General features: G+C 36.0%; 1 protein-coding gene across 1 annotated transcript in view; it reads left to right on the top strand.

Annotated features, from left to right (window-relative positions):
• CSMD3 (CUB and Sushi multiple domains 3) overlaps positions 1-25,072 on the top strand; it is a 611,488-nt gene that overhangs the window by 324,617 nt on the left and 261,799 nt on the right. Inside the window, 1 exon segment of the mRNA XM_032131786.1 lies at positions 24,177-24,359. Within this exon segment, the coding sequence (XP_031987677.1) occupies positions 24,177-24,359 (183 nt within the window).

Genomic DNA, 25,072 nt, shown 5'->3' with positions numbered 1-25,072 from the left:
TATTCTGGAGTATATACTTTCATTTAAATATTAGTCTTTTAAGACTAGAAAGTGAAAAAGTGTTATATTCCGTTAGTGTAAAGCTTTGTGCAGGTAATGTATGGACAGCCAACAAAAAACTAGCTTATTCCTTTTGTCTCTGTGGTTAGCAAGCCAGAGCTGACCTGACCAAAAGGATCACCATTCCATAGTCTTCCTCAGTGACTGTAAGCCTCCTGTTTCCAGTGAGACCAGTGCTACTGAAAAAACATCTCACCACAACATCTTACTTTGTATTTTCTTCAAAAACAGTAGAAATGAAGCAGAAATACCATGAAAGCATTTTTTCTTACTTTCTGTTCCTTTTGCCCCTCATACATATTTTCCATTCTTTTCCCATTAAGAGTATCAGAGGTTTTCTAAAAATCCAGGGTTTTCTCCCTTTAAATATGTTATGAGAAATGTTTTAAATTGACATCTTTATTTTAAAATATGGTGGTTTAGCTATACTTTTCATTCAGCAAGTGTGTGTGGGGGGGAAGCCCTGACTTAGATAGTAATTTAAAAAGAAAAAGAAACCTAAAAAATTGGGATTTGCCCAAATTGGGCTATTCCTAAGACATTTGGAGAGACACAGCTTAATGTTACCTAAGATACTTTTGTATCAATTGAATTCTGGTTGGCTTTACGCCCATGGATGATTTGGTCATAAAGTCAGCATTCTATCTTTAATTTTCAATCTTTAATGCAGTCAAAATAAATGTATTTAAGTCTACTATTTCTGTGCTAAAGGATGTACTTATTGTCATCCATGATGTGCATGTGTTTACAAAAAAAATTCATTTTCCCACTTTTTCTATTAGTTATGATATTTCTGAAAAGCCACATTTATTGTAAATAGGGAAGATTTCTTGTTGTTTGCTGACACAGTAGTTTTATTAATTTATTTTTCTGGAGCATTTCAAGTAACATTCTTGCCAGACTTAAATGCTCCTTTTATAAATTGTCATAATTCTAGGGTATGGTTGAACCCTAGACTGATTTATTGTGGGGAGGTAAGGAAGATTAGGAAGATTTTCGTGTTGTGGTTTGTCCCAAGCTTATAGTGAAGATGAATCATAGCAGCACAGGGTGATCTGGGCCCCGTGCAGCTGCAATTTCACATTACTCCTGTCCCTCTTCCACCATTACTGAACAACCAGTAATATACTTGACGTACTTAAGAAATGAATGTGGTTCAATAATGGTAGGTTTTGTTGCCACAGAAACCTCTTTTAATGAGCAGATTGCTTAGTGTATTTCAAGTATAAATTTACTTTGTATCCAGGTTTCTTTTGTTCAGTGAAATGCAGGTATACATAGAGTTTCCTTACAGGGTAAGAGCTTCAGTCCCTTGAGTAAAGGATAAAACAAGGTAGCTGATTTGTTGGGTTTTTCTTAGCTCCTTTTCAGCTTTTTATGGCAGCTTGTCTTCAGAATTTTTTCTGTGAAAGGAAATATTTAATGGCAGATATTAAGTTTTAGAGAAATAATGAACATTTTACTTAAGACCTAATTTCAAATTACTGTACTTTCATTAAAATAATTGGTAGAAAGTGAGGGTCAGTGTAAAGGACAGTCCTCCTTAAGTAATGGAGTTGGTGTGAACAATCAAATTTAGATCTTGAGAAGTTTCATAGAACTGTCTATTGAAAAGCAGGGGTGACACCCCACAGTAAAGCACAACCTCTCAATATCATAGTGTGGACATGGAATGGAAAATGTAAGAGACAAGGTGAATTATCAAGTAAAAGGCAGATCACAAAGCATTTTATGCAGAGAAGTGTTCCATGTCCACCTATCTTGCAGAACTGAAATTTACTGGGTATTTTAGTGAAATTAAGTGTAGGTAACATCCCATTAGATCTCTTCTGAAAGGATCCAAGAATAAGTCACTCTTTAGACTTCTAATTTTTCATGATTTCTAGTGTTATTTCATTTTTACGACTTTCCTACTTCTAAGCACCACTTACACCACTACTTTCAGTAGTAGAAGTGAGCTGATTATTCACGAAGTGAATATTTATTTTTCTCGCTAAGGAGTTCCAAATCTTGTTTGAGATTCCATTGTCATTTATGTTAGCCAGACCTTTCAAGTGAAAGTTTGGCCTGCTCAATACTGCCATCATGAGTTTTGTATTTAAACACTTGGCATTTATGAAATTAATATGTAGGAATATATTTTTGTCACCTAGACTCGCTGAACCTGCTTTTGAGTAACTGGCATCTGCTAGAATGTATCTGACTTGTACTTTTTCTCTAATAGCTGTCAGTCTTCAAATGCACAAAATAGTTTCCAGCTGTAGAACACAGAGTCCGAAATTTGATTCCTTTCTGTCCATAGAGGTTCCCTTCAACAAAGGACATTTCTTATTTCTTTTGCCAGCTTCATTAAAACACTCTTCTTGTCGTCACAAAGGGAATGCAATTATTTCTTGCAGAATTTCTAAGTGACATTGAGGACCAACTTATGATGATATTATGTCTTTCCTTCTCTCACTCTTTCATTTTCTATTCCTTTGGTTAATTTTCAGGCTTCCATTAGATGACAATGGACATATACATGGTATATTCTTAGTCTCTAAACCCATAGCAAGCCCAGTTTCCACTCTGCCTCTTGAATCAGTGAATGTAATTCAATGAGATTAGGAATCCCTATTTAACTTCTATATCTAGAAATTATAGGGAGCTGTCACTAGTAAAACTCATTATAATAGAATGTTATAAAGCATAACTGAAATGCAATACTCAGCACTTGATGGTTTCTAGCTGGTTTTAAATCTGTTATTTTGGTTGTGTGCATGTGTTTCAAATCACTAGAAACAGTAAAGGCACTTAAAGGAATTCCAAGGGATGCAAGGAAGTCTAACTTATCTGAATTTAAATATCTTTCTTGGTGGTCATGAGGGGAATAGTTTTGTTTATAAGTTGAAGAGGAACACATGTTATTTGTTGGAATTCATTGTTTTATATGCTTTTTCCTACTTTGAGGTCATTGTCTGCTTTTAATTTCCTTGTCATGACTCCATGAGTGTTGCAAATGTTAATGTTCTGACCTTGAAATTGCAGGAATGATGTAGAGATAATTATGTCACACTTTTTTCTTCCTCCTGATCCTTACTGTAGGTCCAAATTATTTTTCTGTACGTGGTAACTCAAAAATTAGGCACATAATTTTCATTTAGTTTTTGTTTTGAAAAATGCATGATCCATGATTTTGCAGTTCTAGCAAATGAAGGAGGTTTGCAAGCTGCATAATTTCCAAAGTACGTCACATGTCCTTCTTAAAAAGTGATCTACTTAATCTAAACTTCCATGGAAACCTGGAGAAGTTAAAAACTGTGGTGTCTCTCTGACAGCTCTTACTCATGGGAACAGTCTTGCCTTCCAACCTTTATGGCAAAATTGGGGTTCTCTGAAAAAAAAATTAATAACTAGATACTGCCTCTCATTGAAAAGCAACATTTACTTTATTATTAGTCGGTCTGTGTTCAAAAGGTGGTCCATGAAGAGAGGTTCTGTCTTTTTGCAGTAAACTTTTTATACATGACTGAAGAGACTGTATATACTACATTAGGTACATCAGTAAATATCACATTCATTTAAAAAATCCCAACAGCACAAGTTAAATTTACAATAAATGTTCTTGCAGTAGTTTTGGTATCTACTTTCTCCCCATAAACCATTGTTATGATCCAATTAGTGAGAGATGCCTCTGCCCAAATTAAAGCTCTAACGAGACCATATGCTAAAGTCAAAAATACAAAAGACAGTTACCACCCATGGATCCAGCAGCATCCCGTTGGCACTTCTTTACTGTGGCCGTCTCGATGGTGGGGTTCCCAGAGTTTTCTTCTGGGGGTACCACCTTTATACAGTCCAAGTGCCAGGTATCCACAGGGTGCAGATGCTGCTCCCATAACTTAGGGCAATATATGTACCCTGAGATCAGTTCACTTGGTGCTAATAATGCCAGTGTTGTGAACTCAATCCCTGTATGTGCCGTGCCGTTCACTTAAGAGTTGGACTCAATGATCCTTGTGGCCTCTTTCAACTCAGAATATTCTGTATTTCTCTGTATGAGCAGTTACTTTCTTTCCCACAGTTTTCCACAATGGGAATTTTTGCTTGGATGCATTAACCAGGATGTGCCAACCAAGTTGTACCTCCATCAGGCCTAAAATCAGCACCTTCATGTTGCAAATTCCTCCCTTCTGTGCTTATCGCAAATTCCCACTGTGGTGGTTTATTTCCTTCTGTGGCCTTCACAGTGTTTTGAGAGAGGCAACTGTGCTCTTTAAGTCCTTAGAACCATTAAAAAGTGTAATATCTTAATTGGTAATATCCTGCCACATAACAAAATTCTAACTATAAAATCTAAGCAGATAATCTGATAACTGCTCATCTTTTTCTCAGATCTTTATAATCTTTAATACTTAGTTTTGATAAAAATATTGGAATGGTCATCACCATAAAAAAGCATATGGAAATCCCCAAAACTGATTTTATCTGAATGTTGTTCCATTGCAGGCCTTAACTAGATGAGTGACTAATACCTAACATAAACATACACAAACCTAATTGAATAACAATGTTTTGAAAGCAAGACCATTTCTTCATTAGATAACTGCCACCAGAAAAATCAACTTTTAAATGTAAGTGAGATTGGCTGTGTGCTGCTTCTCTTAAAATTTTGACATTTTAGATTTGTTACTGATATAGAATTATCTCTTTCATTATTTAAAAAAACCAAACAACTATTTCTGTTGAGAAAATCAAGCTCAAATGTAATTGTTGTTTTAAATTCTGAGTCCATAATTACAGCTTAGAGGTATTTGAAGTGACCATTTCAGTAAAGAGCTAACTCATGCCCAGTACTATTTTATAAATCAGAGTTGTTTCTGTAGGAAGCAAAGCATGGAACAGAAACCTGTTTAGTCTTTCAAGACTTTTATGTTATTTCGGCACTTGAATGGGTGGTGTTTGAGAGTTGCATCAGCACAGGTCCGAGTGATCCTTTTCCACTGTGCTAGAATTAAGATTTCTCCACAACCAGTTTACCATTAGACCTCTGGTCTAGTCTGTGCCGCAGTAGTTCGTTTTCAAAAACTACTAGTGAAATATAGTATGATAGAGGTGAAAAGTTTATCTAAACAATATGTGATGTTTCTGTCTTTAGCTTAACCTCTATGGAGTGGATTGAATTCAAAAACTGTGGGATGGGTTTTATCGAAAGTAGTCCTTTTGCAAAGTCGATTTTTCAAAAAAATTAAGAAATGTCAGTATGTAAGTTACTCATGAAAGCATAATTCAGCCTCTGTGCACGAATTTATTAGCATAGTCTTTAATTACACAGTCACACAGTATTTCCCTTAGGCTCCCTGCCTCCTTCATTGCATTGGATGAATGGTGTCTTGAGTATGTGGCAGCTGTTGAATATTTTTAAGTTCATCATTCAAGTGTTGGCCTTTGCCTTATTTACTGCACACTCTTTTGAAGCCTGAAATAAGTACACAATTATTCTCTATCAGTTTTAACATATATATGACCTTTTTTTCTAATCATAACAAAGATTGTAATACTTTCTTCTCCACTTCAAGAGAGAAAAAAAATCATTATTATCCTAGTGTTATACATGGAGAAAATGGGATAAGAATAAATCAGAATTAGTGGCAAAACTACTGTTATAACTTGTTATTTCATGATGCAAAACTCAGGCTTTATTGCTGCTAACCAGACTGCAATATTAGGTGATCATCTCTCATGTACTTTCCTGATATTTTTATTGATCAGGCACTGGGATCTCAACCTAGACACTCCAAAAATTAAATTCACGTGGGAGATGGCCAAATGTTAAAAATGTGGTTTTTCATTCTCTCCAGGCTTATACATTAATTGGTATCATCCATTAATGGTGTTAACATTTATATCGCATCACAGCCTCTAATTCTTCTCATCACATTTTTAACTGCAACAGCGTGCTCTTGTCTCCAGGTGGCTGGAATGACAATTTACTAGTTACTTTCTCTTCCCTGTAGACAATATCTCAAAAATTAACACCTCAGGCTGATTTAAAAACATAGTCAAACTTTTTGAACAAGAGTGACTGACATAAATAAAACTGTATTCATCCATAAAACTAGTATTTAAGAAACTGCTATAAATAAATTTACTCAATCAGCATTTTCCCTACAACAGTCCTTTCTGACTTTTTTTGTTGTACATATTTAATACCTATTTCTCAATATACTGATCTGCCTGCCTAGAAGGAACCCTTAGGGCCAAAGGAATTCTGCTTTCTTTGTATTGCAGGTATCTGTTAGTTTGCCTATATGCTTATTTCTCAGACCAAGCTTATAGTTACAATCAAGGAGTAACATATTGTCCTAACCTGATAGCTCCTCCCAATTTAGTTGTCCTTCATGTGTTTTTCAATAACTCCCAGAACAGTCTTCTCCATAGTTTTACCAGTCACTGAAGTGAGACTGACGGTAGTTTTCAGGGTCGTCCTTCTTGCCTTTCTTGAAAATTGGGATGCAATAGCCAGCTCCCAGTCAACTGGGACCTCTCCAGATTCCTAAGAAGAATGAAAAATCACTTAGAGAGGTTTCCCCATGACATCAGTCATTTCTTTGAGCGTTCTCAGATGAATCCTACCAGGCCCCAGATTTACGGAGATCCAGCTGGAGCAGCAGATCCCACGCAAGTTTGGAGTTTCCTGGGAGTTTATCATACCCACAGTCATGTCTCTCCAGCTCAGGACAATGGGAAACCCATAGCCCATAATCAGTTTTTAAGGCTGAAGCAAATAAAACATTAAACATCCCTGCCTTGTCTAAGTCCCTGTTTTTCAGGTGACCATCCTCATGCTGCAACAGGATGATATTAATTTTGCACTGCCTTTTGCTGTCAATGCATTTAAAAAAGCTCTTTTAACTATCCCACATAGTTCTGGCCAGCTTCAACTTTATTTGAGCTTTGGCCACATGAATTTTCTCTCTGCAGTGGCAAGTAGCCTCTCTGTATTCCTCCTGTGTCACCCGACCTTGCTTTCACTGGCCATACACTTAATTTTTTCACATTAACCCCAGAAAATCCCTGTTCAACCAAGTCGGCCCTCTGCCTTGCCCGCTTGACATTTTGGAATTGCCTGCTCTCGTGCACTAAGGAGGTGGCATTTCAAAAGTGACTAGCACTGATGAATCTCAGCAGCTTCAAAAGCATCTGCTCTTCTTAGAGGTGAAGTTTTCCTGATAGTTTTCCTCCTGTCACCAGAGATTATAAACCGAGATGCTGTATGGTTGCTGTAGCCAATCAATTGATGATGGTCATCAATCACTGCTTCACCCATGAGCCAGTTATGATCCCACTTCTGACTCCAAAATAATGTTAGGATACAATTATTAAGAGATGCCTCTGCCCGAATTAAGGTGCAGACAAGACCAAAGTCAATAGTGCAGATTTTATTTAACAGTAAATGTGAGGTAGCAAGAGAGATAGGAAGAGAAGAAAGGAAGCGGAGAGAGGGGGAAATGGAGGGGTGGGGAGAAGGGAAAGGGAGTGGAGGACAGAGTTGGGGGGAAGAGGAGGAGGAAAGAGAAGAGAAGGGGAGATGAGAGGTAGAGTGTGTGTAAACAAAAGATATCAGCACCACCTAGGTTCCTGCAGCATCCCATCAGCCCTTCTTCTTCTGGTCTTCTCAGTGGGGAGGCCGGGGAGAGGCACTTTTATACAGTCCAAGTCCCAGGTATCCACCGAGTGTAAATGCTGTTCCCAGAGCTTGGGCTGGCACGTGTATAAGGACTTGGCATCCTTTCTCACAGTTTGCCATGGTGGGAATTTTTGTCCAGACAAGTTACTCAGATCTGCCTCACCAGGTCTGGGATCTTCCTCTTGTTGCCATCTGTGCTTTTCCCACAGTCTGCACAGTGGAATTTTGTCCCGTGTGCTAATTCCAAACCTTCCCCTCTGTTATGTCTGGTATTAACACCTTCCTGTTTGCCATCTGTACTTAAGTTCCTGTATGGTGGCTTATCTTATGGAAACTTCCTTCTTTTACAGTACTTGACAGTTCATTGTGCTCTTTAACTCTATTAACAAGCAACAAATCAAAGAGAACAATTTTTCTAGTCATCTCCTTTAGTACCTATACCAAGAAGTTATCAACCAGGTGTTCTAGGAATCTTCTGAACCTGTTTCTATCATCTGTGTGGTATTTACAGTTAACATCTGGAGTGTTGAAATCCCCATCTTCAGTTTGGTTGGAGAGACAGCCTTGATGCTGTACCAAGACCTCTCAGCAGTAGCCAAAACACTGGTGTGTCATCAACATGTTCTAACTACCAATACAAAGTACAGCCCTATGACATCTGCTCTGGGGAAAGGTGACTCCATTCCAGCCAGACCCAATACACTTTACACTGCTTATTGTTGGTGTGGAGGGTCTGTCTTGCACTGTTTTCTCCTGAGATTTTTCCATGTCAAAACAGGGATTAGTTTATTCTGCTGCACTAGGAAACAGCTTGTCCCCAGGTTACATTCTTAGACAATTCTCTTTGGAGTATGTGCTCCAAAGTGATAGCTAAGAGAGGATTTAATTCCTTCCTAGAAGAGAAATATACAGGGAAAGGTTTCATTGTTCTGAAAAGCATGAGCTCATAGGGGAAGCAAATAATTTTCTGATGTTTTTCTTACAGAATAAAAAACAAACCCTAATGCTGCTGCTGATTAATCACTGCAGGTGAAATTATGTAACTCGTTTTTTTTTTTTTTTTTCTGGAAAAAGGAGTTTTGAAATGCTCTACAGTTTGGTAGCACTTAGTGAATATCACAGAAGCCCAGCCTAAAACTTGCTTGCCAACCTTTGTATTAATTTAGGATAAAGCATGATTATGTTTATTTTACCTTGTGGTGTGGGCATATGCATAAATATTTTATCTGGATATGCACACCTTTAATTTTAGCTTTGTATTAGGATTCTATTACTGTTTTACCTAAGGTCGCTATGCTGACCTTCAGCAGCCTAACTCCATAATAACTTAAGTTTTAAGGTTGGAAAGAAATATTATTCACCTTTATTAACCATTAAGTACATTTTAAAAATAATTTCTAACTTAAAAATTTTTCCTAGTGGGGGAAGAAATTCCTATGTGTAATTTAGCAAGAAGCCTATGACACTCTAGAACGTGAATGTCTTTCAAGACATTTTCTCTGAGTTTTTGTTTTGTAAGCTTTCTTTCAAATGTCTTGTGAGGTTTTCAGTCTCTGCATTAGCTTAAGAGTAACATAGTGACATTTTGTGGAACAACTCTTATTTTCAGGAAGCTGTCCAGTACTAAGGAGGTGATCCTTGAATCATTGTTAACTAAGGGCTCTTTTGAATATAATGCTTGGAAGAGTGGAACTCTGGCATAGCAGATGAGACAGTGACAGAAATACTACTTACCATTTATGGCAGGGCAATAATCAAGTGTTTCATGATAAAATTTTCCTACAATGCTGGTTAAAAGCTTTCCCTAAGTATGATAGTGTAAAGGAACAAATTGTAAAGGCAGTGCAGGCTCTAGGTCTTGTGTGAGATCGGAAAGTAAACAGCAATTTTTATCAGCTTCAGGTTGAACATCTAGTTCTGACAATGAGGGTAATTGCTGCATAATTGCTGTTTTGTTCTAAGAGTCTGTTGATTTGCTGAGGCCCAGGTGTATTATATTTGCTGGCATATCACTTGGAGTAATAAATCTATAATTATCTCCAGCTAATTTGTGAGGAAAACTCATGCTGTATTTGTAGTGTTACAGCAGAAGTGGCCCAAGGTGTTTGAGATCGTTAGGCTACCTTGTCAGGAAGTCATGCTCTTTCCCTTGAATCAGAAACAATAAACAAGAAGCTATAGTTGCTCTCTTGACTCTACTTGTAATATTTATCACTACTTCGAAATCATTGAAGCTTCTGAGAAAGATAACGGATTTCTAAGTCTTAGATTAGAAAGATAAGATTTCTAAGTGCATTAGTTTCACTTTTTTCACTTAATCATCTGTATTATATTTTCATAAGTAAACAAAAATGGTAATAGGCAGCCTAAAGTAATCTTTATGGCCAGCAGGCTATTCACGTTGTCATTTGCTTGAATCCTTTTAAATCGGCTATCAAGTGATATGTGCACAATCTGAATAAAAGTTATTGCTTCTTCAAGTGCTTTCACGTAACTCCTTTAAATACAAGATTTTTATAGTATCATATAATAGTATGGCTTGGAAGGGACTTTAAAGATCATTTAGTGCCAACCCTTCCACTATAAGCAGGGATGCCACCCACTAGATCAGCTTTCTCAGGGCATCATTCAACATGTCCTTGAACACTTCCAGGGATTGGGCATCCACAACTTCATTGGGCAACTTGTTCCAGTGAGTCACAGTATAGAATTTCTTCCTAATGTCTGATCTAAATCTCTCCTCTTTCCATCTAAAGCTATTTCCCCTTGTCCTGTCAGAACATGCCCTTGTAAAATGTCCCTCTTCAACTTCCATGTAGCCCTTTTAGATACTGGAAGGCTGCTGTAAAGTCCCCCTGAAACCTTCTCTAGGAAAAACAACCCCAACTTTGTCATCCTGTCTTCATAGGAGAGGTGCTCCATCTCTCTGATTATCTTAGTGGCCCTCCTCTGGACTTTCTCTAACAGGTTCATTCCTGCGCTGAGAACCCCAGAGATGGATACAGTACTCCAGTGGAGGTCTTACAAGATTAGAGGGGCAGAATCACCTTGACCTGCTGATCACATTCCTTGTGATGCAGCCCAGGATACAGTTGGCTTTCTGGGTTGTGAGAGCACTTTGCTGGTTATGTTGAGCTTTCTGTCAACACCCCCAAGTCATCCTCAGACCTGCTCTAAATACATTTTCTGCCCAGCCTGTATTTGTGCTTTTGGTTACCCTGATCCAGGTGCAAGACCTTGTACTTGGCCTTGTTGAACTCCATGAGGTTCACACAGGCTCAACTCTCAAGACTATTAAGTCCCACTGAATGACATCTCTTCTCCCCAGTGTGTCAACGGCACCACACAGCTCGGTGTTGGCAAACTTGCTACAGATGCCCACATTCTTGCTGTCCATGTCATATTAAGAGCTGGTCTCAATAACCAACCCTGGGGAACACCACTCACACATGATAATCAGCACTACTGTGCGGCAGTAAGGCAGTTAAAAGGCTGTGTCCAGTAAGCAAAATGAAGTAGTGTGTGCAGAGATTTGTGCCACAGGACAGTAAGCTATTTTTTGACTCTGTCTTGTAACTTACATGTGATGCTGTACTTTAATAAACATCATACATCTATAAGATTCCTGAAGAATATTTCCTGAATTATATGAACTGTATTTTGTCTTTTCTCATCAGATTTAATGGAAATGCCATTAATACAGACTATGAAAAATGAGGCTTAGACCTAAGACAAAGACATGGTATTGTGTATCAAGGCAAATTAAAAGGTTAATGAACTATTATAATTGAATATGTTTTGAATCAGCCTGAATCAGTCCTTTTGTTTTCTGTGGTCCTAATTTATCTTATACTTCTGTTTCAATAAATAACATTACTATTTATATTCCAAATTGTATAAGCTATATAAGGAAGGTTTAGTACAGCAAAGGGATGGACATGAGAAGGAGAAAACAACAGGAAGAAGAAATGAGGTGCTCCTATATCTTTTTAGGTGGTTGTGTTCACTGTCCTGTAGTTGATCTACAATTTATATTTTAGAAAAACATTAAACTATCCATTAAGTATCTTTATAATTTAGAAACCAAACTTTCAGTTTCAGTCATTATTTATTTTTTTCTTTAAAAATTTGGTATTAAATTGGATGTACATGGAATTTGGAATGATACACTTTTCTCTCATGCTCTTTAGATATTTCTTAGTCTTCTTTTAATGTGCAAATGTTCACTTAAAGCATGCAACTTATAGACACATTTATTTCAATACGTGGACTGGAAAAGTTATTCTTATCATGACATTGACATTTTTCCAATATTTTAATATTACAGCTTAGACACATAGTCATAGTAGTGAGCTTCCTGGTGTAGTGGAGAAGTTCCTTTCTAAATTTTACTTATTCTTCTCCCATCTGTATGTAAATAAACTCTTTTCTCTAATTTTTATCTTTTAACCATAATAGAGAGTGAAACAATAAAACATATTATTGGCAAAACCAATTCATTACTTTGAATTGTCACTTCCTAAGACAAGAACTAATTTATTGTTTATGGTTTAGAAACTCTGAACCTTAACTGGTTTTTGGGCTGAAATTATCTGTACTCAGTGGCTATCTCACTTGAAACGCTTATGAGCAAATTCAAGCAAAACACTTAGTAGCTTTGAAGACCATGATTTCAGGAAAATGCATTCCATTGTAGCAAGTAAAAAAAAAAAGGAAGACAACCTTTTTGATAAGTTCTAACTTTCTTGCACATTGAATCAGTAACCTGAAATTTGGCAAGGGGATATCTAACCAGATTCAGTTTGTAAAATTCTAATTTGCATAGGCTTACTCATTTGTTTAAGAGGATTTAGCTTACAGAAACTGAAATCCGCAAGAGCTTAGTCCGAGCTGCAGTCTTATCAGAGCTCCTAGCAACGTCTCAACGTCTCTCTCTCTTATTATTAGTTTATTTTTGGGGGCTAAGGGGTGTGTAAACACTCTATTTCTAACTTGGAAAATGTCTACATTCAACAACCAGGTTTAGAGAAAATTTACAGGCATCTCTGTGCTGGATAACCTTGTCTGACTGCAATAGGTCTACAAGGCTCCTCCCACTATCCCCCGCAACAGAACAGGGGAAGAAAATAAGATGAAAAACTCATGGGTTGAGATGAGAATGGGAAAAAACTTACCAGTTACTGTCACAGACAGACTCAACTAGAGGAAGTTTAATTTGATTTATTGCCAAATAAAAACAAAGTAGAGTAGTGCAAAGTGAAAACAAACCTAAAAAATTTCCTCCACCACCTCTTTTTCCCAGACTCCACTCCTTTATTCTCATCTCTTCTTTTCCTTCACCCAAGCAGTAAGGGTGGATCAGGAATAGGGAATGGGGACTGTGGTCAGTTCATAACACTTGGTCTCTGCTACTCCTTCCTCCTCATGCTCTTCCCCTGCTTCATTGTGGTGTCTTTCCCATCAACTGCAGTTCTTTTAGAGCATGTGTCCTTTCCATGGGGTGTGGTCCTTCAGGAATGGACTGCTCCACTAGTTGCAGATCTTTTCAGGGCTTATCCACTTGGTGCAATATGGGGTCATCCACAGGCTCCAGCAGAGACCTCCATGTGCTGCAGACAGACAACCTGCTTCCCGTGGTCTTCACCATGGGCTGCAGGGGAATCTCTGCTCTGATGCCTGGAGCACCTCTTCCCTTCCTTCTCTGACCTTTGTGTTTGCAGGGCTGTTTCTTACCTACTTTTACTGATCCTCTGCCACAGTTGCTTTGCAGCATTTTTTTACTCTTTCTCAAATATGTTATCACAAGGGCACCACCATTTCTGTTGAGTTCAACTTTGACCAGAAGTAGGTCTTTCTTAGAGCTGGTTCTGTCCAACATGGGAGCAGCCCCTTCTCACAGAGGTCACTTCTGCAGACCCCTGACTACCAAAACCTTGCTGTCTAAACCCAGTAAAAACACAATAAATGACTTTTGTTGGAGCAAACCCTGCTTTGTGTTCATAGAGTTGATCTGGGAACAGTTTTGTGTGTGTGTGTTTGGCAGAGAACAGTATTCTGGGTTTTGGGATTGGGGTTTTTTGTGGGTTTGGTTTTAGTCTGTTGTAGCTTCCTTTTGGAAAGATATGGTTACCTTGCCTCAGAAGGGAATAACTGATCAAACTAGAAAGAAGCAGGTTGAAGGATCATGGGACCAGAAGCTTGGGAAAGAAAACAAGCCATATAAATAAGTCTTGGTAACTCTTTATCTAGAGACTTTCCTTTTTGCTCTGTTCTGTGTGACCTTCTGAAAAAGGCAAAAGCAAGGTGGAACTAACAGTCTTACTTCCCTCCTAGATGTTTAGTTCAGCAAAACTGAAAAAGTTTAAGTGACTATAAAGTTGCAATCAAATTAAAACCTTGGTGGTGTAGTATAGTCACATGTATATTCAGAATATGATGCAGGGAACCATTATTTAAGGTATCAGAGGACAAAGTTATTAACTGCCATTAAAGAAGAATTGCAGAGCTGGTGCAGGTTGCCTTGATCAACAGATTTGAAAGGTTCTACAGATAACACACTATTTGCAAATAGATTCACTGTTGTCACAGACCAACTCTGTATGTATCAAGAGATACATTCTCCATTATAGCTTCAACAGTCTTGAGTTTGGACTTCTATCTGCACACATTTACCATTAAAGATGAAAAAGAAGAGCACTATTCATAGCAAAAGGATCAAAATTCTCTGTACAATGCTGACTCCCATAGTGCCAGAAAAAAATCCCCTGAATTAGTTAATTTTCATTTATATGTTCTTCAAAAGCATACTGACAGTTGGAGATTAAGCTATTTAGTCCAGTGAAACATTTTATTTTCCTAAAGATTTTCTAAAGAGGAGTGAAAGGCCTTAGTCAAATCATCAGTGACACAAATGAGATTCCTGTTACTCCTCATATTATTAAAATAGTGTATTGCATGTTCTTATATAACCTAGAATATTTTGTAAACATCAGAGGACCACATTCTCTACAGCTCAGTTTTTTTATGATGATTAACAACATGCTTACATTTTATTTAGTCTATGGAAGGAAACCATTCTTATTTTAAAATGAGAAAAGCCCCACCACTTAAATAAAGATGATTCAGGCACAGAAATTATATAATTTATGTAACTGCTAATAAATGGATTTTAGGCTTAGTGCTACCTTGAAAATTATTTCAGACATTTCTGCATATGGTGACTACCCATTCACATTCTTTTTCCCTTTTGACAGGCCAAGCAGTAACCACTGGTCCAAGGGATATTCTGTGTATTCACATTGAAACTTTTCATGCAAAGGATTGCAGACTTAGATAAAATTCCTCAGTATTATTTTCCGTTTATTTTTCCTTGAGAGTGCCTAGTATCTGTAGTTCCATGAAGAAAGCTAGCAATGTATATCTGTAGTTTCATGAAGAAAGCTAGCAATGTAGTTGTCTGCTATTAAAAGTTGTATTAAGGGAGAGCTGCTGAAATTCATAGATGTTTTCTCTCTTTAACAAAACTATTTTTTGAGGCTTAAATATGTAATATAGCACTTTAGAATGTACAGTTGTATTTTAATCTTTAAATTTAAAAAGTTACATGAAACTTTCTTAATTATTTGGTGATCCATCGTTGGTCCAGCTACAGTCAAGTACATTAAGGAAAAGTCATCCTGAATTAGTTAACTATGCCCCAATATAGTTGCTCCAGGTTGAAGTAGCTGTGTTAATGAAAGCAAATGTAGCCTGCCTCTTTCCAAACCATTTTCTAGATCCTTGATAGAGGGAAATTAGCTGAAGAAGAAAGGTGTGATTAATTAAAAGCTACAGTGTTTGGGAAGCAAAGGAGATTGAATAGGCAAAGAGGAATGTAAAAATACATATATACACACTGCAGGTTCAGAAGAACACAATGTCTCTCTTGCCATGCATCTTGACATCAAAATTATACTGAAACAATGCAAATATTACATCAATATGTCTGAAGAAGAAAGACCATACTGACAGGGTTTGGGACAATAAAGTTATGAAGGCAACAGAAATCTCTTGAGGCAGCATAGATGGAATACAAACATTGTTGCTCATTCTCAAAACTTAAACTAAAATTTTTTAAGTGATAAAATACCAGCTGTTTTTGCAAGCAAATCTGGAATTAACAAGACGTGATTTAGCAATATGTCAACAGAAATTTAGGAAATACCCCAGTTTTTGTGAATTTTTTTATGAATGAGAAGTCCCATGGTGCTATTAAATTGTCTGTGTTGATAGTGTTCTACATAACAGTTCATTTTCTAAACCTAAATTAAGAGAGTAATTTATTTTATTGGAGGTGTGGCTATTATTTAAAGCCCCAGAGGGGTCATTCATTAGCTGGACCAGCTTATTGCTGGCTAAGTAGTAAATAACTCTACTTTAGATATGGAACATGGTCCTGAATAGGAAGAGAAGGAATATATCCATAAAGTCTATAAGTACCTAAAATATGTAACAGAACATAATTATGAAATATTTTATGCTAGTAATAGAAAACTTCGGATAAATTATGCAATAAAAATCATGTTGCTATAACTGATGTCCCTCTGGAAAATCTTTTTTCGTGGAGAAAGGCTGTAACTTGATTTCTTTATACTAGAAATGTTGAGCACTTGTGATATACATAAAATATTACTTCTAATGGTGTCTGCCATTATTTTCTTACTTCATTCTCAGAGGAACCTCATCTAACTTTCCCATGAGTGTTGTTAGACAAATTATCCTCCTTTAATTAATTATCCCCCTTTTTTCTTTGTGAAATATTCACATTCTGGCTCATCAATTTATATGATCAGGAAATGAGAAGTACCCTGGCAGTTGGCACAATTCAGCAAGGGTGAAGAAGGTTATCACCACCTACACAGTAGGAAAAGAACAACTCTTCTTTTATAGATTTTTTTCTCCCCATAGAATTTAGGCAGAATAGAACTGACACTATACCCTTGAATGGCTGTTCTGTATAACACATTATAGACTAAACATCTCATGAGTTCATATAGGGAAAAGACTGTATGCTTAAATCCTCCTCCTCAGCTCCTTTCCTCCCTTTGCATATCTGTTTCTTCTGTAATGGGACCCAGGAGCACAGAGAAGGTGCTGCAACACTGTAATGGGTCTCTTTCTCACCTGGAGCAGTCAGGCACAGCTGGAGTTTTCTCATCATTTGGCTGCAGCATTGTTCCATCCCGTTTGTATTTAAAAACACGTAAGATTCATTCCCTATCTTCACGCTTGCCAATTGCTAAAAAAATAGCCACACTATTCATTAGATAAGAGTCTTCTTTCCTATCTTTTAGGAAAACAAGGAAGAAAAAAAGAGAATAAATATAAAACCTATTGTGGTCACAATTGAGGGAGAGAAAATCACACTAGATTTTCTGGGTAAAAGTAGTGGTTAAGGTGAACATTTTTTTATATATATCTGGGTTTCCAAAGACATGAAATCTGTTGATTAAAATCTGATCATTAGAAGGAAATAAGGGTACTGGTAACCTTTAAAATATAACTGAATATCACATGGCAATAGACACTTTGTTCTCTCACAAATGTACTTCCATCCTTTGTTTATAAAAATATTCACACTTTAACAGTAATAGGCAATAGATAAAACTGTCTCTTTTATTTGAAGATACATACAAATATTATATTTAGGAGAAGGTATCATCCGTTAGGTGATTCAAATTTCTGTTTATTTACTGATCACAGCAATACTTAAACCCTATTACAAATAAATGTAAACAATCTCCAATCTATTACCATGTAAATTGGTAAGCATAGGCTAAGACTGCTGAAGCTGGTCAAAAACTGTTTGCCTGCTATGTATCTTTAAGATTATATGTTTTGAGTGTACATACTGTGAAGACAAATGGTGTAATTTACATTATTCATCATCCTTATTTACACTGAGAAGTATATATGTTCTTGATTCATAAGTTATTAATTTTTATTGTCCTGATTTCTGCTTTTTCAGTGCCTTTTTGTCCTCAATATTTAAGTTTGAATTTTCAAGATACGACAGATGATGTGGTGGATTGACTCTGGCTGAATGTCAGGTGCCCACCAAAGCGGCTCTATCACTCCACTCCTCAGCAGGACAGGGGAGATGAAATATAACAAAAAGCTTATTGGTTAAGATACGGGCAGGTTACCAGTTACCATCACATGCACCACAGTCTTGACTTGGGGAAATTAATTTAATTTGCTTCCAATCAAAATCAGCATAGGATAATGAGAAATAAATAACTAAATATTTAAACATTTCCTCCCCACTTCTCCCTTCTTCTTGGGCTTAACTTTATCCCTCCTCCCTCTCAGTGGCACCGAGGAACAGTCAGTTCACCATACGTTGTCTCTCCTGTTGCTTCCTCATGGGGAAGGACAAATTGCCTCCCTCACTGGAGATATTTGAGAACTGTCTGGACACAATCCTTTGCAATGTGGTCTGGGATGACCCTGCTTGAGCAGGGAGGTTGGACCAGATGACTCACTCTGCTCCCTTCCAGCCTTACCTATTCTGTGATTCTGTGAAGTATATGATGGTATATTTTTCTAACTTTTTGAATAAGAAAAGCCTGCATTGGTAACATTAGCATAACAATTTCACAACTAAGTTAGATATATGTATGCAGTAATGTGTATAGAAATTGTACATACCATGATGTTTCAAAGTGGGATTACATAGATTTTTATGCGTTATCTTGCAAAATGTCAGTGTGTCAATATACGGTGGCGAATGCTTGTAGCTTTTGCATAAAAAATTCAAATATCAAACAGCAAGCTTTGTCCTTTTTGAATCAAATACTTGAACTGTTTCTTTTCACATACTAGGATTTAGTTCATCCAGTATTCTTTGCTTCAAGAAATAGTATGTAATGAATTCAAATGCTCTTTTACTAATGACTAAACAAATCTATTTGTGTATCAAATTTCCTTTGATATGGTCAGTAAAATAGATAATGGACATTAGTCTGAGATGTTGTTAAAGCAAAGAGTGATTGGTCTTTGCCTGGTGTTTCCCTGAAGGATTATAGATTTTGAATGTCTGCTGAAGTGATAGCAAGTCTTCAGTGTTGTACTTTTCTAGTGTGCACCAGTGATCTCTTTTCTTCCAAAATTGTTTTCCTTATAAGAATCACATTCTTATCTTTTATTTACCCCTGAGTTACAGGAAGGGAAAGATAGATGAGTTACCTTTCACACCCTAACTCCAGTGTGATTCTGTCAAAATGCATTTGTGTAGTAAGTGACCATTTCTTTTGCCCAAGGCCCCCTTTAGTCACCTCCAAGATGAGCCTGACTTTCACAAAGAGAAAGGGTAAGAGAAAAAGAACATGCCTATCTTGCTATCTCTGTACTAGGGGCTACTGTAGCCTGGGGCTCTCCCTTCAGTACATCACTGGTTAGAAACCTGCAAAATCTTTCAGTGAGATACACAAAAGTAATGTAAGGATAATTTTAAATGAAAGGAGATGGTTATCTTAATTTTCTTTATATTATTCTTTCAGTTTTCCTTTAACCTGATATGTTTTCTAGATATTTCTTGTTAGAAAATACTTTGGCAATTATTAACTTAATTCAGTGCTGTGCAACTGCAAACTGTACAGATTTATTTAGGATAACAGCTGTTTCCAAACTTAGTATCCTAAATAGTTTCAACAGGAGTTTATCTTTTCAAAAAAGATAGCTTTCTAACATCACCAGAAATCATGCCTCCTTTTACTGTTAATGTCCTTCTTTGTGAAATAATTTCTGAAAAAAAATGGATTTTCTTTTCTGTCTCAAAAACCTTAAAACACAAAAAAACATGCCTGATTCATTGTTAACATATTTAACAAATTTTATTTATGGTTAGAGGTCCTTTCCTCTTTTTATAAGGCTACAAAGGAAATAAGGACTATTTAACAGAAATAATATTAGCATAAGGTGTTGTATTTTCCTTAGGCACAAATAGCAATCCTAATTTTTTGTATCACAGTGGTAGTGATCACAGGAAAGCAAATACCCATCCTAGCCATCTCCTATTGTAGCTAACATGAAGTGCAAATCTCAAAAAGCAGAATAAATTGTAAAAGAGGGCACAAACCAATAGGTAAGACTAAAAAGTAACCAAAATGTAAAATAAAATACAAAAATGAGCTTAACCAATGAATTTATTTTTGAATTTTTGAGGTACCCTATATATATAATAAACTTATTCCAAATGCTTACGCTAATATATTATAGAAATAGTGTTTCCACTAAAATATACTTTATAACAATTTCTGCTGTGAATTGCACCTTTTTTACATTTGCATTATATGAAAGAGATCATTATAATTACTAAAATTTTAGTCCAGGAAATAAACTAAGCAGTGGACTCTTACACACAGTTTTATTGATAGGCTTTCAAGTTATGTTCCAGGAGAATAGCCCATATGCCTTCTATTTCTCTTCACCATTTGGTGCCTCACACTGAAATTTCCAATTTTATAGTTGTGGGGTTTTTTAAGTTTTAGTTATGGCATTAATAATTAAGCTGTCTTAAAATTTACTGGGTTTCTGCTAATCTTAAAACAACTAAATTATTTCTATTTATCATGAATGAATTATTTACAGTGAGGGACTAGTATGAGTTTATCAAGAAGAGAGGCTCTGTCAGGCTCTGAACCTAACTACTTAGGAATTTTCGAAACAAATATGTAGTGCAGGGAAGCTGAAACACAAGTGGTAGAACTAGCATTAAAAAAATGTGAATACAATTTACTCCTTAGGGAATTAAAATAAATATGAATTCAAATAAATATTAATACACTTTCCTAAAATCAAGTTTTTTAAAATGTGATTATCTGACAAAAGCTCAGGAAGCAGCTTGTTTTTTTCCTGTCTGTTTTAAAGGAAGTTTATTGACATTCTCTAAAGAAATCTAAAAAGTATTTGTTCTTCAATTAAAAAAATCCACTAAACTAAACAGCAACAAAACCCCAAACAAAACAAAAATCAAACCCTATAATTTCTGCTCCTTTGGAAAATTAAGTAATGACAGAAATAGTCCGTTTCAAATCCAGAGATGAACTGATGGTAATACAAAATTTAAAAATTATATAAAAGTGTTGCAAGCAATGCATTCAGGAAAGTTTTAAAGTAATGAAGGAAATATTTGCTATAAATGTAAGTGAATACAAACGGGGTTTAGGGATGGTTTAATTCATTTAAATCCATTATTCATATAACACTTTGTTCAACTTGATTTTGTTTACGAAAGCAAATTCAGTATAAGACTGTGGATGTAATCTCTCAAATGCACCAATCACATAGGATATTTTTTTCCAACTAGCTCCTGTAAATTATTTTACTCTGCCTAATAATTTTTGAATGCAGAACCAGTTCTTTTAAGTCCTAGAAGGGATAGGTGTTGTCAGCTATGTATCTTGTCAAATTTGAGAAAAAACATGGAAACCCTTTCCCAGCTACATCAAAATAGAAGCCCCAAAAGAGAGTAAATTGAAGTAGGCATGAATACATTTACTGCCTAGTATATATTGTTTGAGAAAGCTACATTAAATGAAATGATGTAGTCACTTGTTGGAGAATTAGTTTATAGAATACATTTATTTATAGAATATATTTGCTTTCCCAGATGAAATATGAAATTACTTAGACACTTAGAATAGTATTAATCTACCAGGACAGCCTAGGAAAACTTTGTATTTCTTTGGCCGTTAAAAACTGAACAGTTCTGTAGGTTTGATATAATAGTCTCACAAAACTTGAAGACAGTAGAGTGAGTTTGTGTGTTCTTTGGGATAGCTTATGTTGTTTCTTCGGGACAGCTTTAGCTTTTTTTTTGAGGTCTGTGAGCTCAGGATAAATTGAACCTGGTTTTATCCTTTTATAATGATGAATTATATCAACCATTTCCTAGAACTGTTTGGAAAAAAAAAACCAAACAGTAAGAATTGTTCATGGTTTTTTGTGCTTTTTATTAAATGGTTTTCTTTTGTTGTTTTTGACTTTTCTTTAGCCAAACAGAATAATAAAGCCTTTCAAAACTCCGTGGAGTATTTTTTAAAATAATCTCTTTTTCAGTTTCTTGTTAAAATGGAATGTTCTTTATTTGCTTCTTATCACATTTTAATTGTATTTAGAACCTTAATATCGGAAAGCTTTGAGAAATCAAGTGTATGCTGCTGAAAATATTACCCTAGAAAAATTGTTTGTTAAAATCAAAACACTTGCTATTTTTCGTTTATGTTTGGTTTTATTTTCCTTGTACTCAAACTATCATATATGGAAATGTGAAAAAAAAAAAAAAAAATAGCTGCAAGAACTTTAAAGAGAAATCCTCAAACTATGGTACAGGGATATTTGTTGCTGTCATAACAGGTAATAAATTAATTTTCTTTTAAGGCTTCTATTCTTTTTATAGTTAGCATCTCTCATGAAAGAAGTATGTGGTATTTGGACTGGACAACTTAAAAAACAATTTTCTTCTGAATTTCTATTGCTTATGTATCCTGTTTCCTCTACTTGTAGATGAGTGTATTCATAAGTTTCTTATCTGGAGCACAATATTTTCTTTACAAGTTTCTGCATCCAAGGGTGCTAAGAGAACTGGTGAACCTCCGTCCAAGGCCACTTTCCTATCATCTTTGGCAGTTTGTCAAACTTAGGAGAGATACATAAAGACTGGAAACAAGTTTTATGACCTTTAACAAAAGCCTGGCCTGTGCAAATTTCAATGCTTGGGGAAAACACAGATCAAGTCTTCTTGGAAGCCATTTTCTGTTATGTGGAAGAAAGTGATTGTGAACAGATAATTTATTAGGGGTAAACCACACCTGAACAAGCTGATAGATCCTTTATTATAAGTTACTTGATCATTGGACAAGGGGACATCAGTGGATGTTGCCTACCTCAAACTTACCAAAGCTTTTCAGTTTGTCCACTCATCCAGAGTTGGATATGTGAACATAGTGTCCTGACTTGAATGAAAGAATTTTGTCAGAGAGAACTGATTAGAACAAAAAGGCAAAACAAAACACCAAAAGAAAAGCAACCAAAAAACAAACAAACAAACAAACGCCCTAGCAACACAAAGAAAAAAACTCCAAACAAACATTCCTTCCCTACAAAATACCCCTATAGGTTGGATGATAGGATAGAAGGTAGTAGTAAATTGGTCATACTGTACTGAAGACCAGTTCATCCAGTTTTCAGACATCAATTAACTGAAGTAGGTTCTGCAGAGGCCTGTGGAGGTGAACAGGGGCTGGAGCACTTGCCCACTTGTGATGAGAGCCTTAGGGAGCTGTAGAAGTAGGGTCTAATATTGGCCTTTCAGTATCTATGAGGAGGTTTTTGGGAAGACAGAGGCAGGTTCTTTATGTTGGTACAGGATGGAAGGCTGGGGATACAATGCAATGGACGTAAGTTAGAACAAGACTAGATATAAGGAAAGACTTCTGTTTACCATGCAGACAGTCAATAAGTGAAACAAGATTCTCAGAACAGTCTTCATCGTGGGAGGTTTTCAAGATGCAACTGGATAAATCCCTGAGCAACCTGTCTTGGGTCAGAGCTGAGTCTGCCATGAACAGGAGCCTAAAGACCTCCTGAGGTCCCATCCAGGAAGTCTCTGATGGGGGATCAAGAAAGTCAGGGCACAGCTGGAGCTGAACCTGGCTCGTTAAATATAACGAGGATTTCTTTAGGTACATAAGACAACAAAGGAAGATGAAAGAAATTGTACCTGAAATAACGAGCAAAGCAGAAGGTCTGGTTACAACTAACAAGGAGAAAGCTAAAGGTTTTTTGCCTTGAGCTTCACTGGCAAGGGCTCTGGGCACATCACCCACCTCACAGAATGGGAATATGTATATATACCTATGTATTTATGTCTAGCCTCCTTTTTAATTTGGGCAATTCTTTTGGTGCCACCACTCCCTTATTTGCTGTATTGTTGGTACCTCAATTTGAGCTGTATTGCAACGTGGACAGTATTTACACATTGGGGACCTGGTCTCTGTTTCTACTTTTAAGAGTTCATGTTCTACTAGCAGTATTTTATTTAATGTCATTATTGTTTAAAATTTCATGAAATAAAACAGGGTATAAATACTTTTCCTCATATCCTTTAATTTTCAAGTATTTTATAAACATAAAGATTCTGATTTCTTCTAATCCCATCTAGTGGTTTAACTGTAGCCAACAACTAAGCCCAACATGACCACTCACTTATTCCCCCTGGAGGGATTCCTTATTGCAGAATTTCTTCCTTAAGAAGCTGGGGTGTAGAATCAAACTCACTGGTGCATTCTGACAACTGGTCTTATGTAGATGATTTTAATTTACTTAGAATTTTCTACATGTCAGCATATACATGCAGCAAGTTTGTTTTATTATTTATAAATAAATTCCTTATTTATTTCAACAGAAATTGAAAAAGAAAGCTGTGGGGATCCTGGAACACCACTGTATGGTATCAGAGAAGGGGATGGATTTTCTAATCGTGATGTTTTAAGGTTTGAGTGTCAGTTTGGATTTGAATTAATTGGAGAGAAATCTATCATTTGCCAAGAAAACAACCAGTGGTCTGCAAACATACCAATCTGTATTTGTATGTACCAAATATTTTCTTCTTATTATTTTTGAGGCATAACATTATGATAAGTTTTTACTTACAGGTCATAATTTGTATGACTGATTTTAGAATCAGTACAATGTAATTAACTCTCCTGATGGGATGAATTTACTTTTTTTTTTGCAGGTTTGCCTAATGTACATGCCAAAGGGACAAGTTCTAAAACTGCTAAAATATTTTTTTTCTCTTAAACCAGTTGTCTTTGTGTGCTTTGATATAGTGGTGTATTATTGGCTTTTTTTTGTTTGGTAGGATTCTTTTGATTCTATGATGGAAATTATGTGTGATACAATTTTGATAGCACGTTTTATAAATTAATATATTTCCTTAGATTAGAAGTTTGTGAATTGAAATAAAGGGTTTAAATTATTTACACTTTCCCCATGTATTATATATGAATACCTTTTAGAACTTAAATTATCACAGATATTTATAGTTCTCTTCTAGTTGCATTATATAGTATAAGTAAAACATTTTCAGTATATAGCATAAGTTGTGCTATATAGCGTAAGTAAATACAACGTTGTGATACTTATTTATGGCAGCACCTTTCCTAACTTTTCCACAAAAATATTATGGATCACATATATTCAGAGTGCAATCAGTTCCTTTCATCTCTGCAACTCAATTTAATATGGCTTAACTGAATTGGTTGAACATAACATTATCCTGATAACAACAAAACACCT

This window comes from Corvus moneduloides, chromosome 1, assembly GCF_009650955.1.
Source record: "Corvus moneduloides isolate bCorMon1 chromosome 1, bCorMon1.pri, whole genome shotgun sequence".
Taxonomy (NCBI): Eukaryota; Metazoa; Chordata; class Aves; order Passeriformes; family Corvidae; genus Corvus; species Corvus moneduloides.
This window is presented reverse-complemented; position numbering and strand designations above follow the sequence as displayed.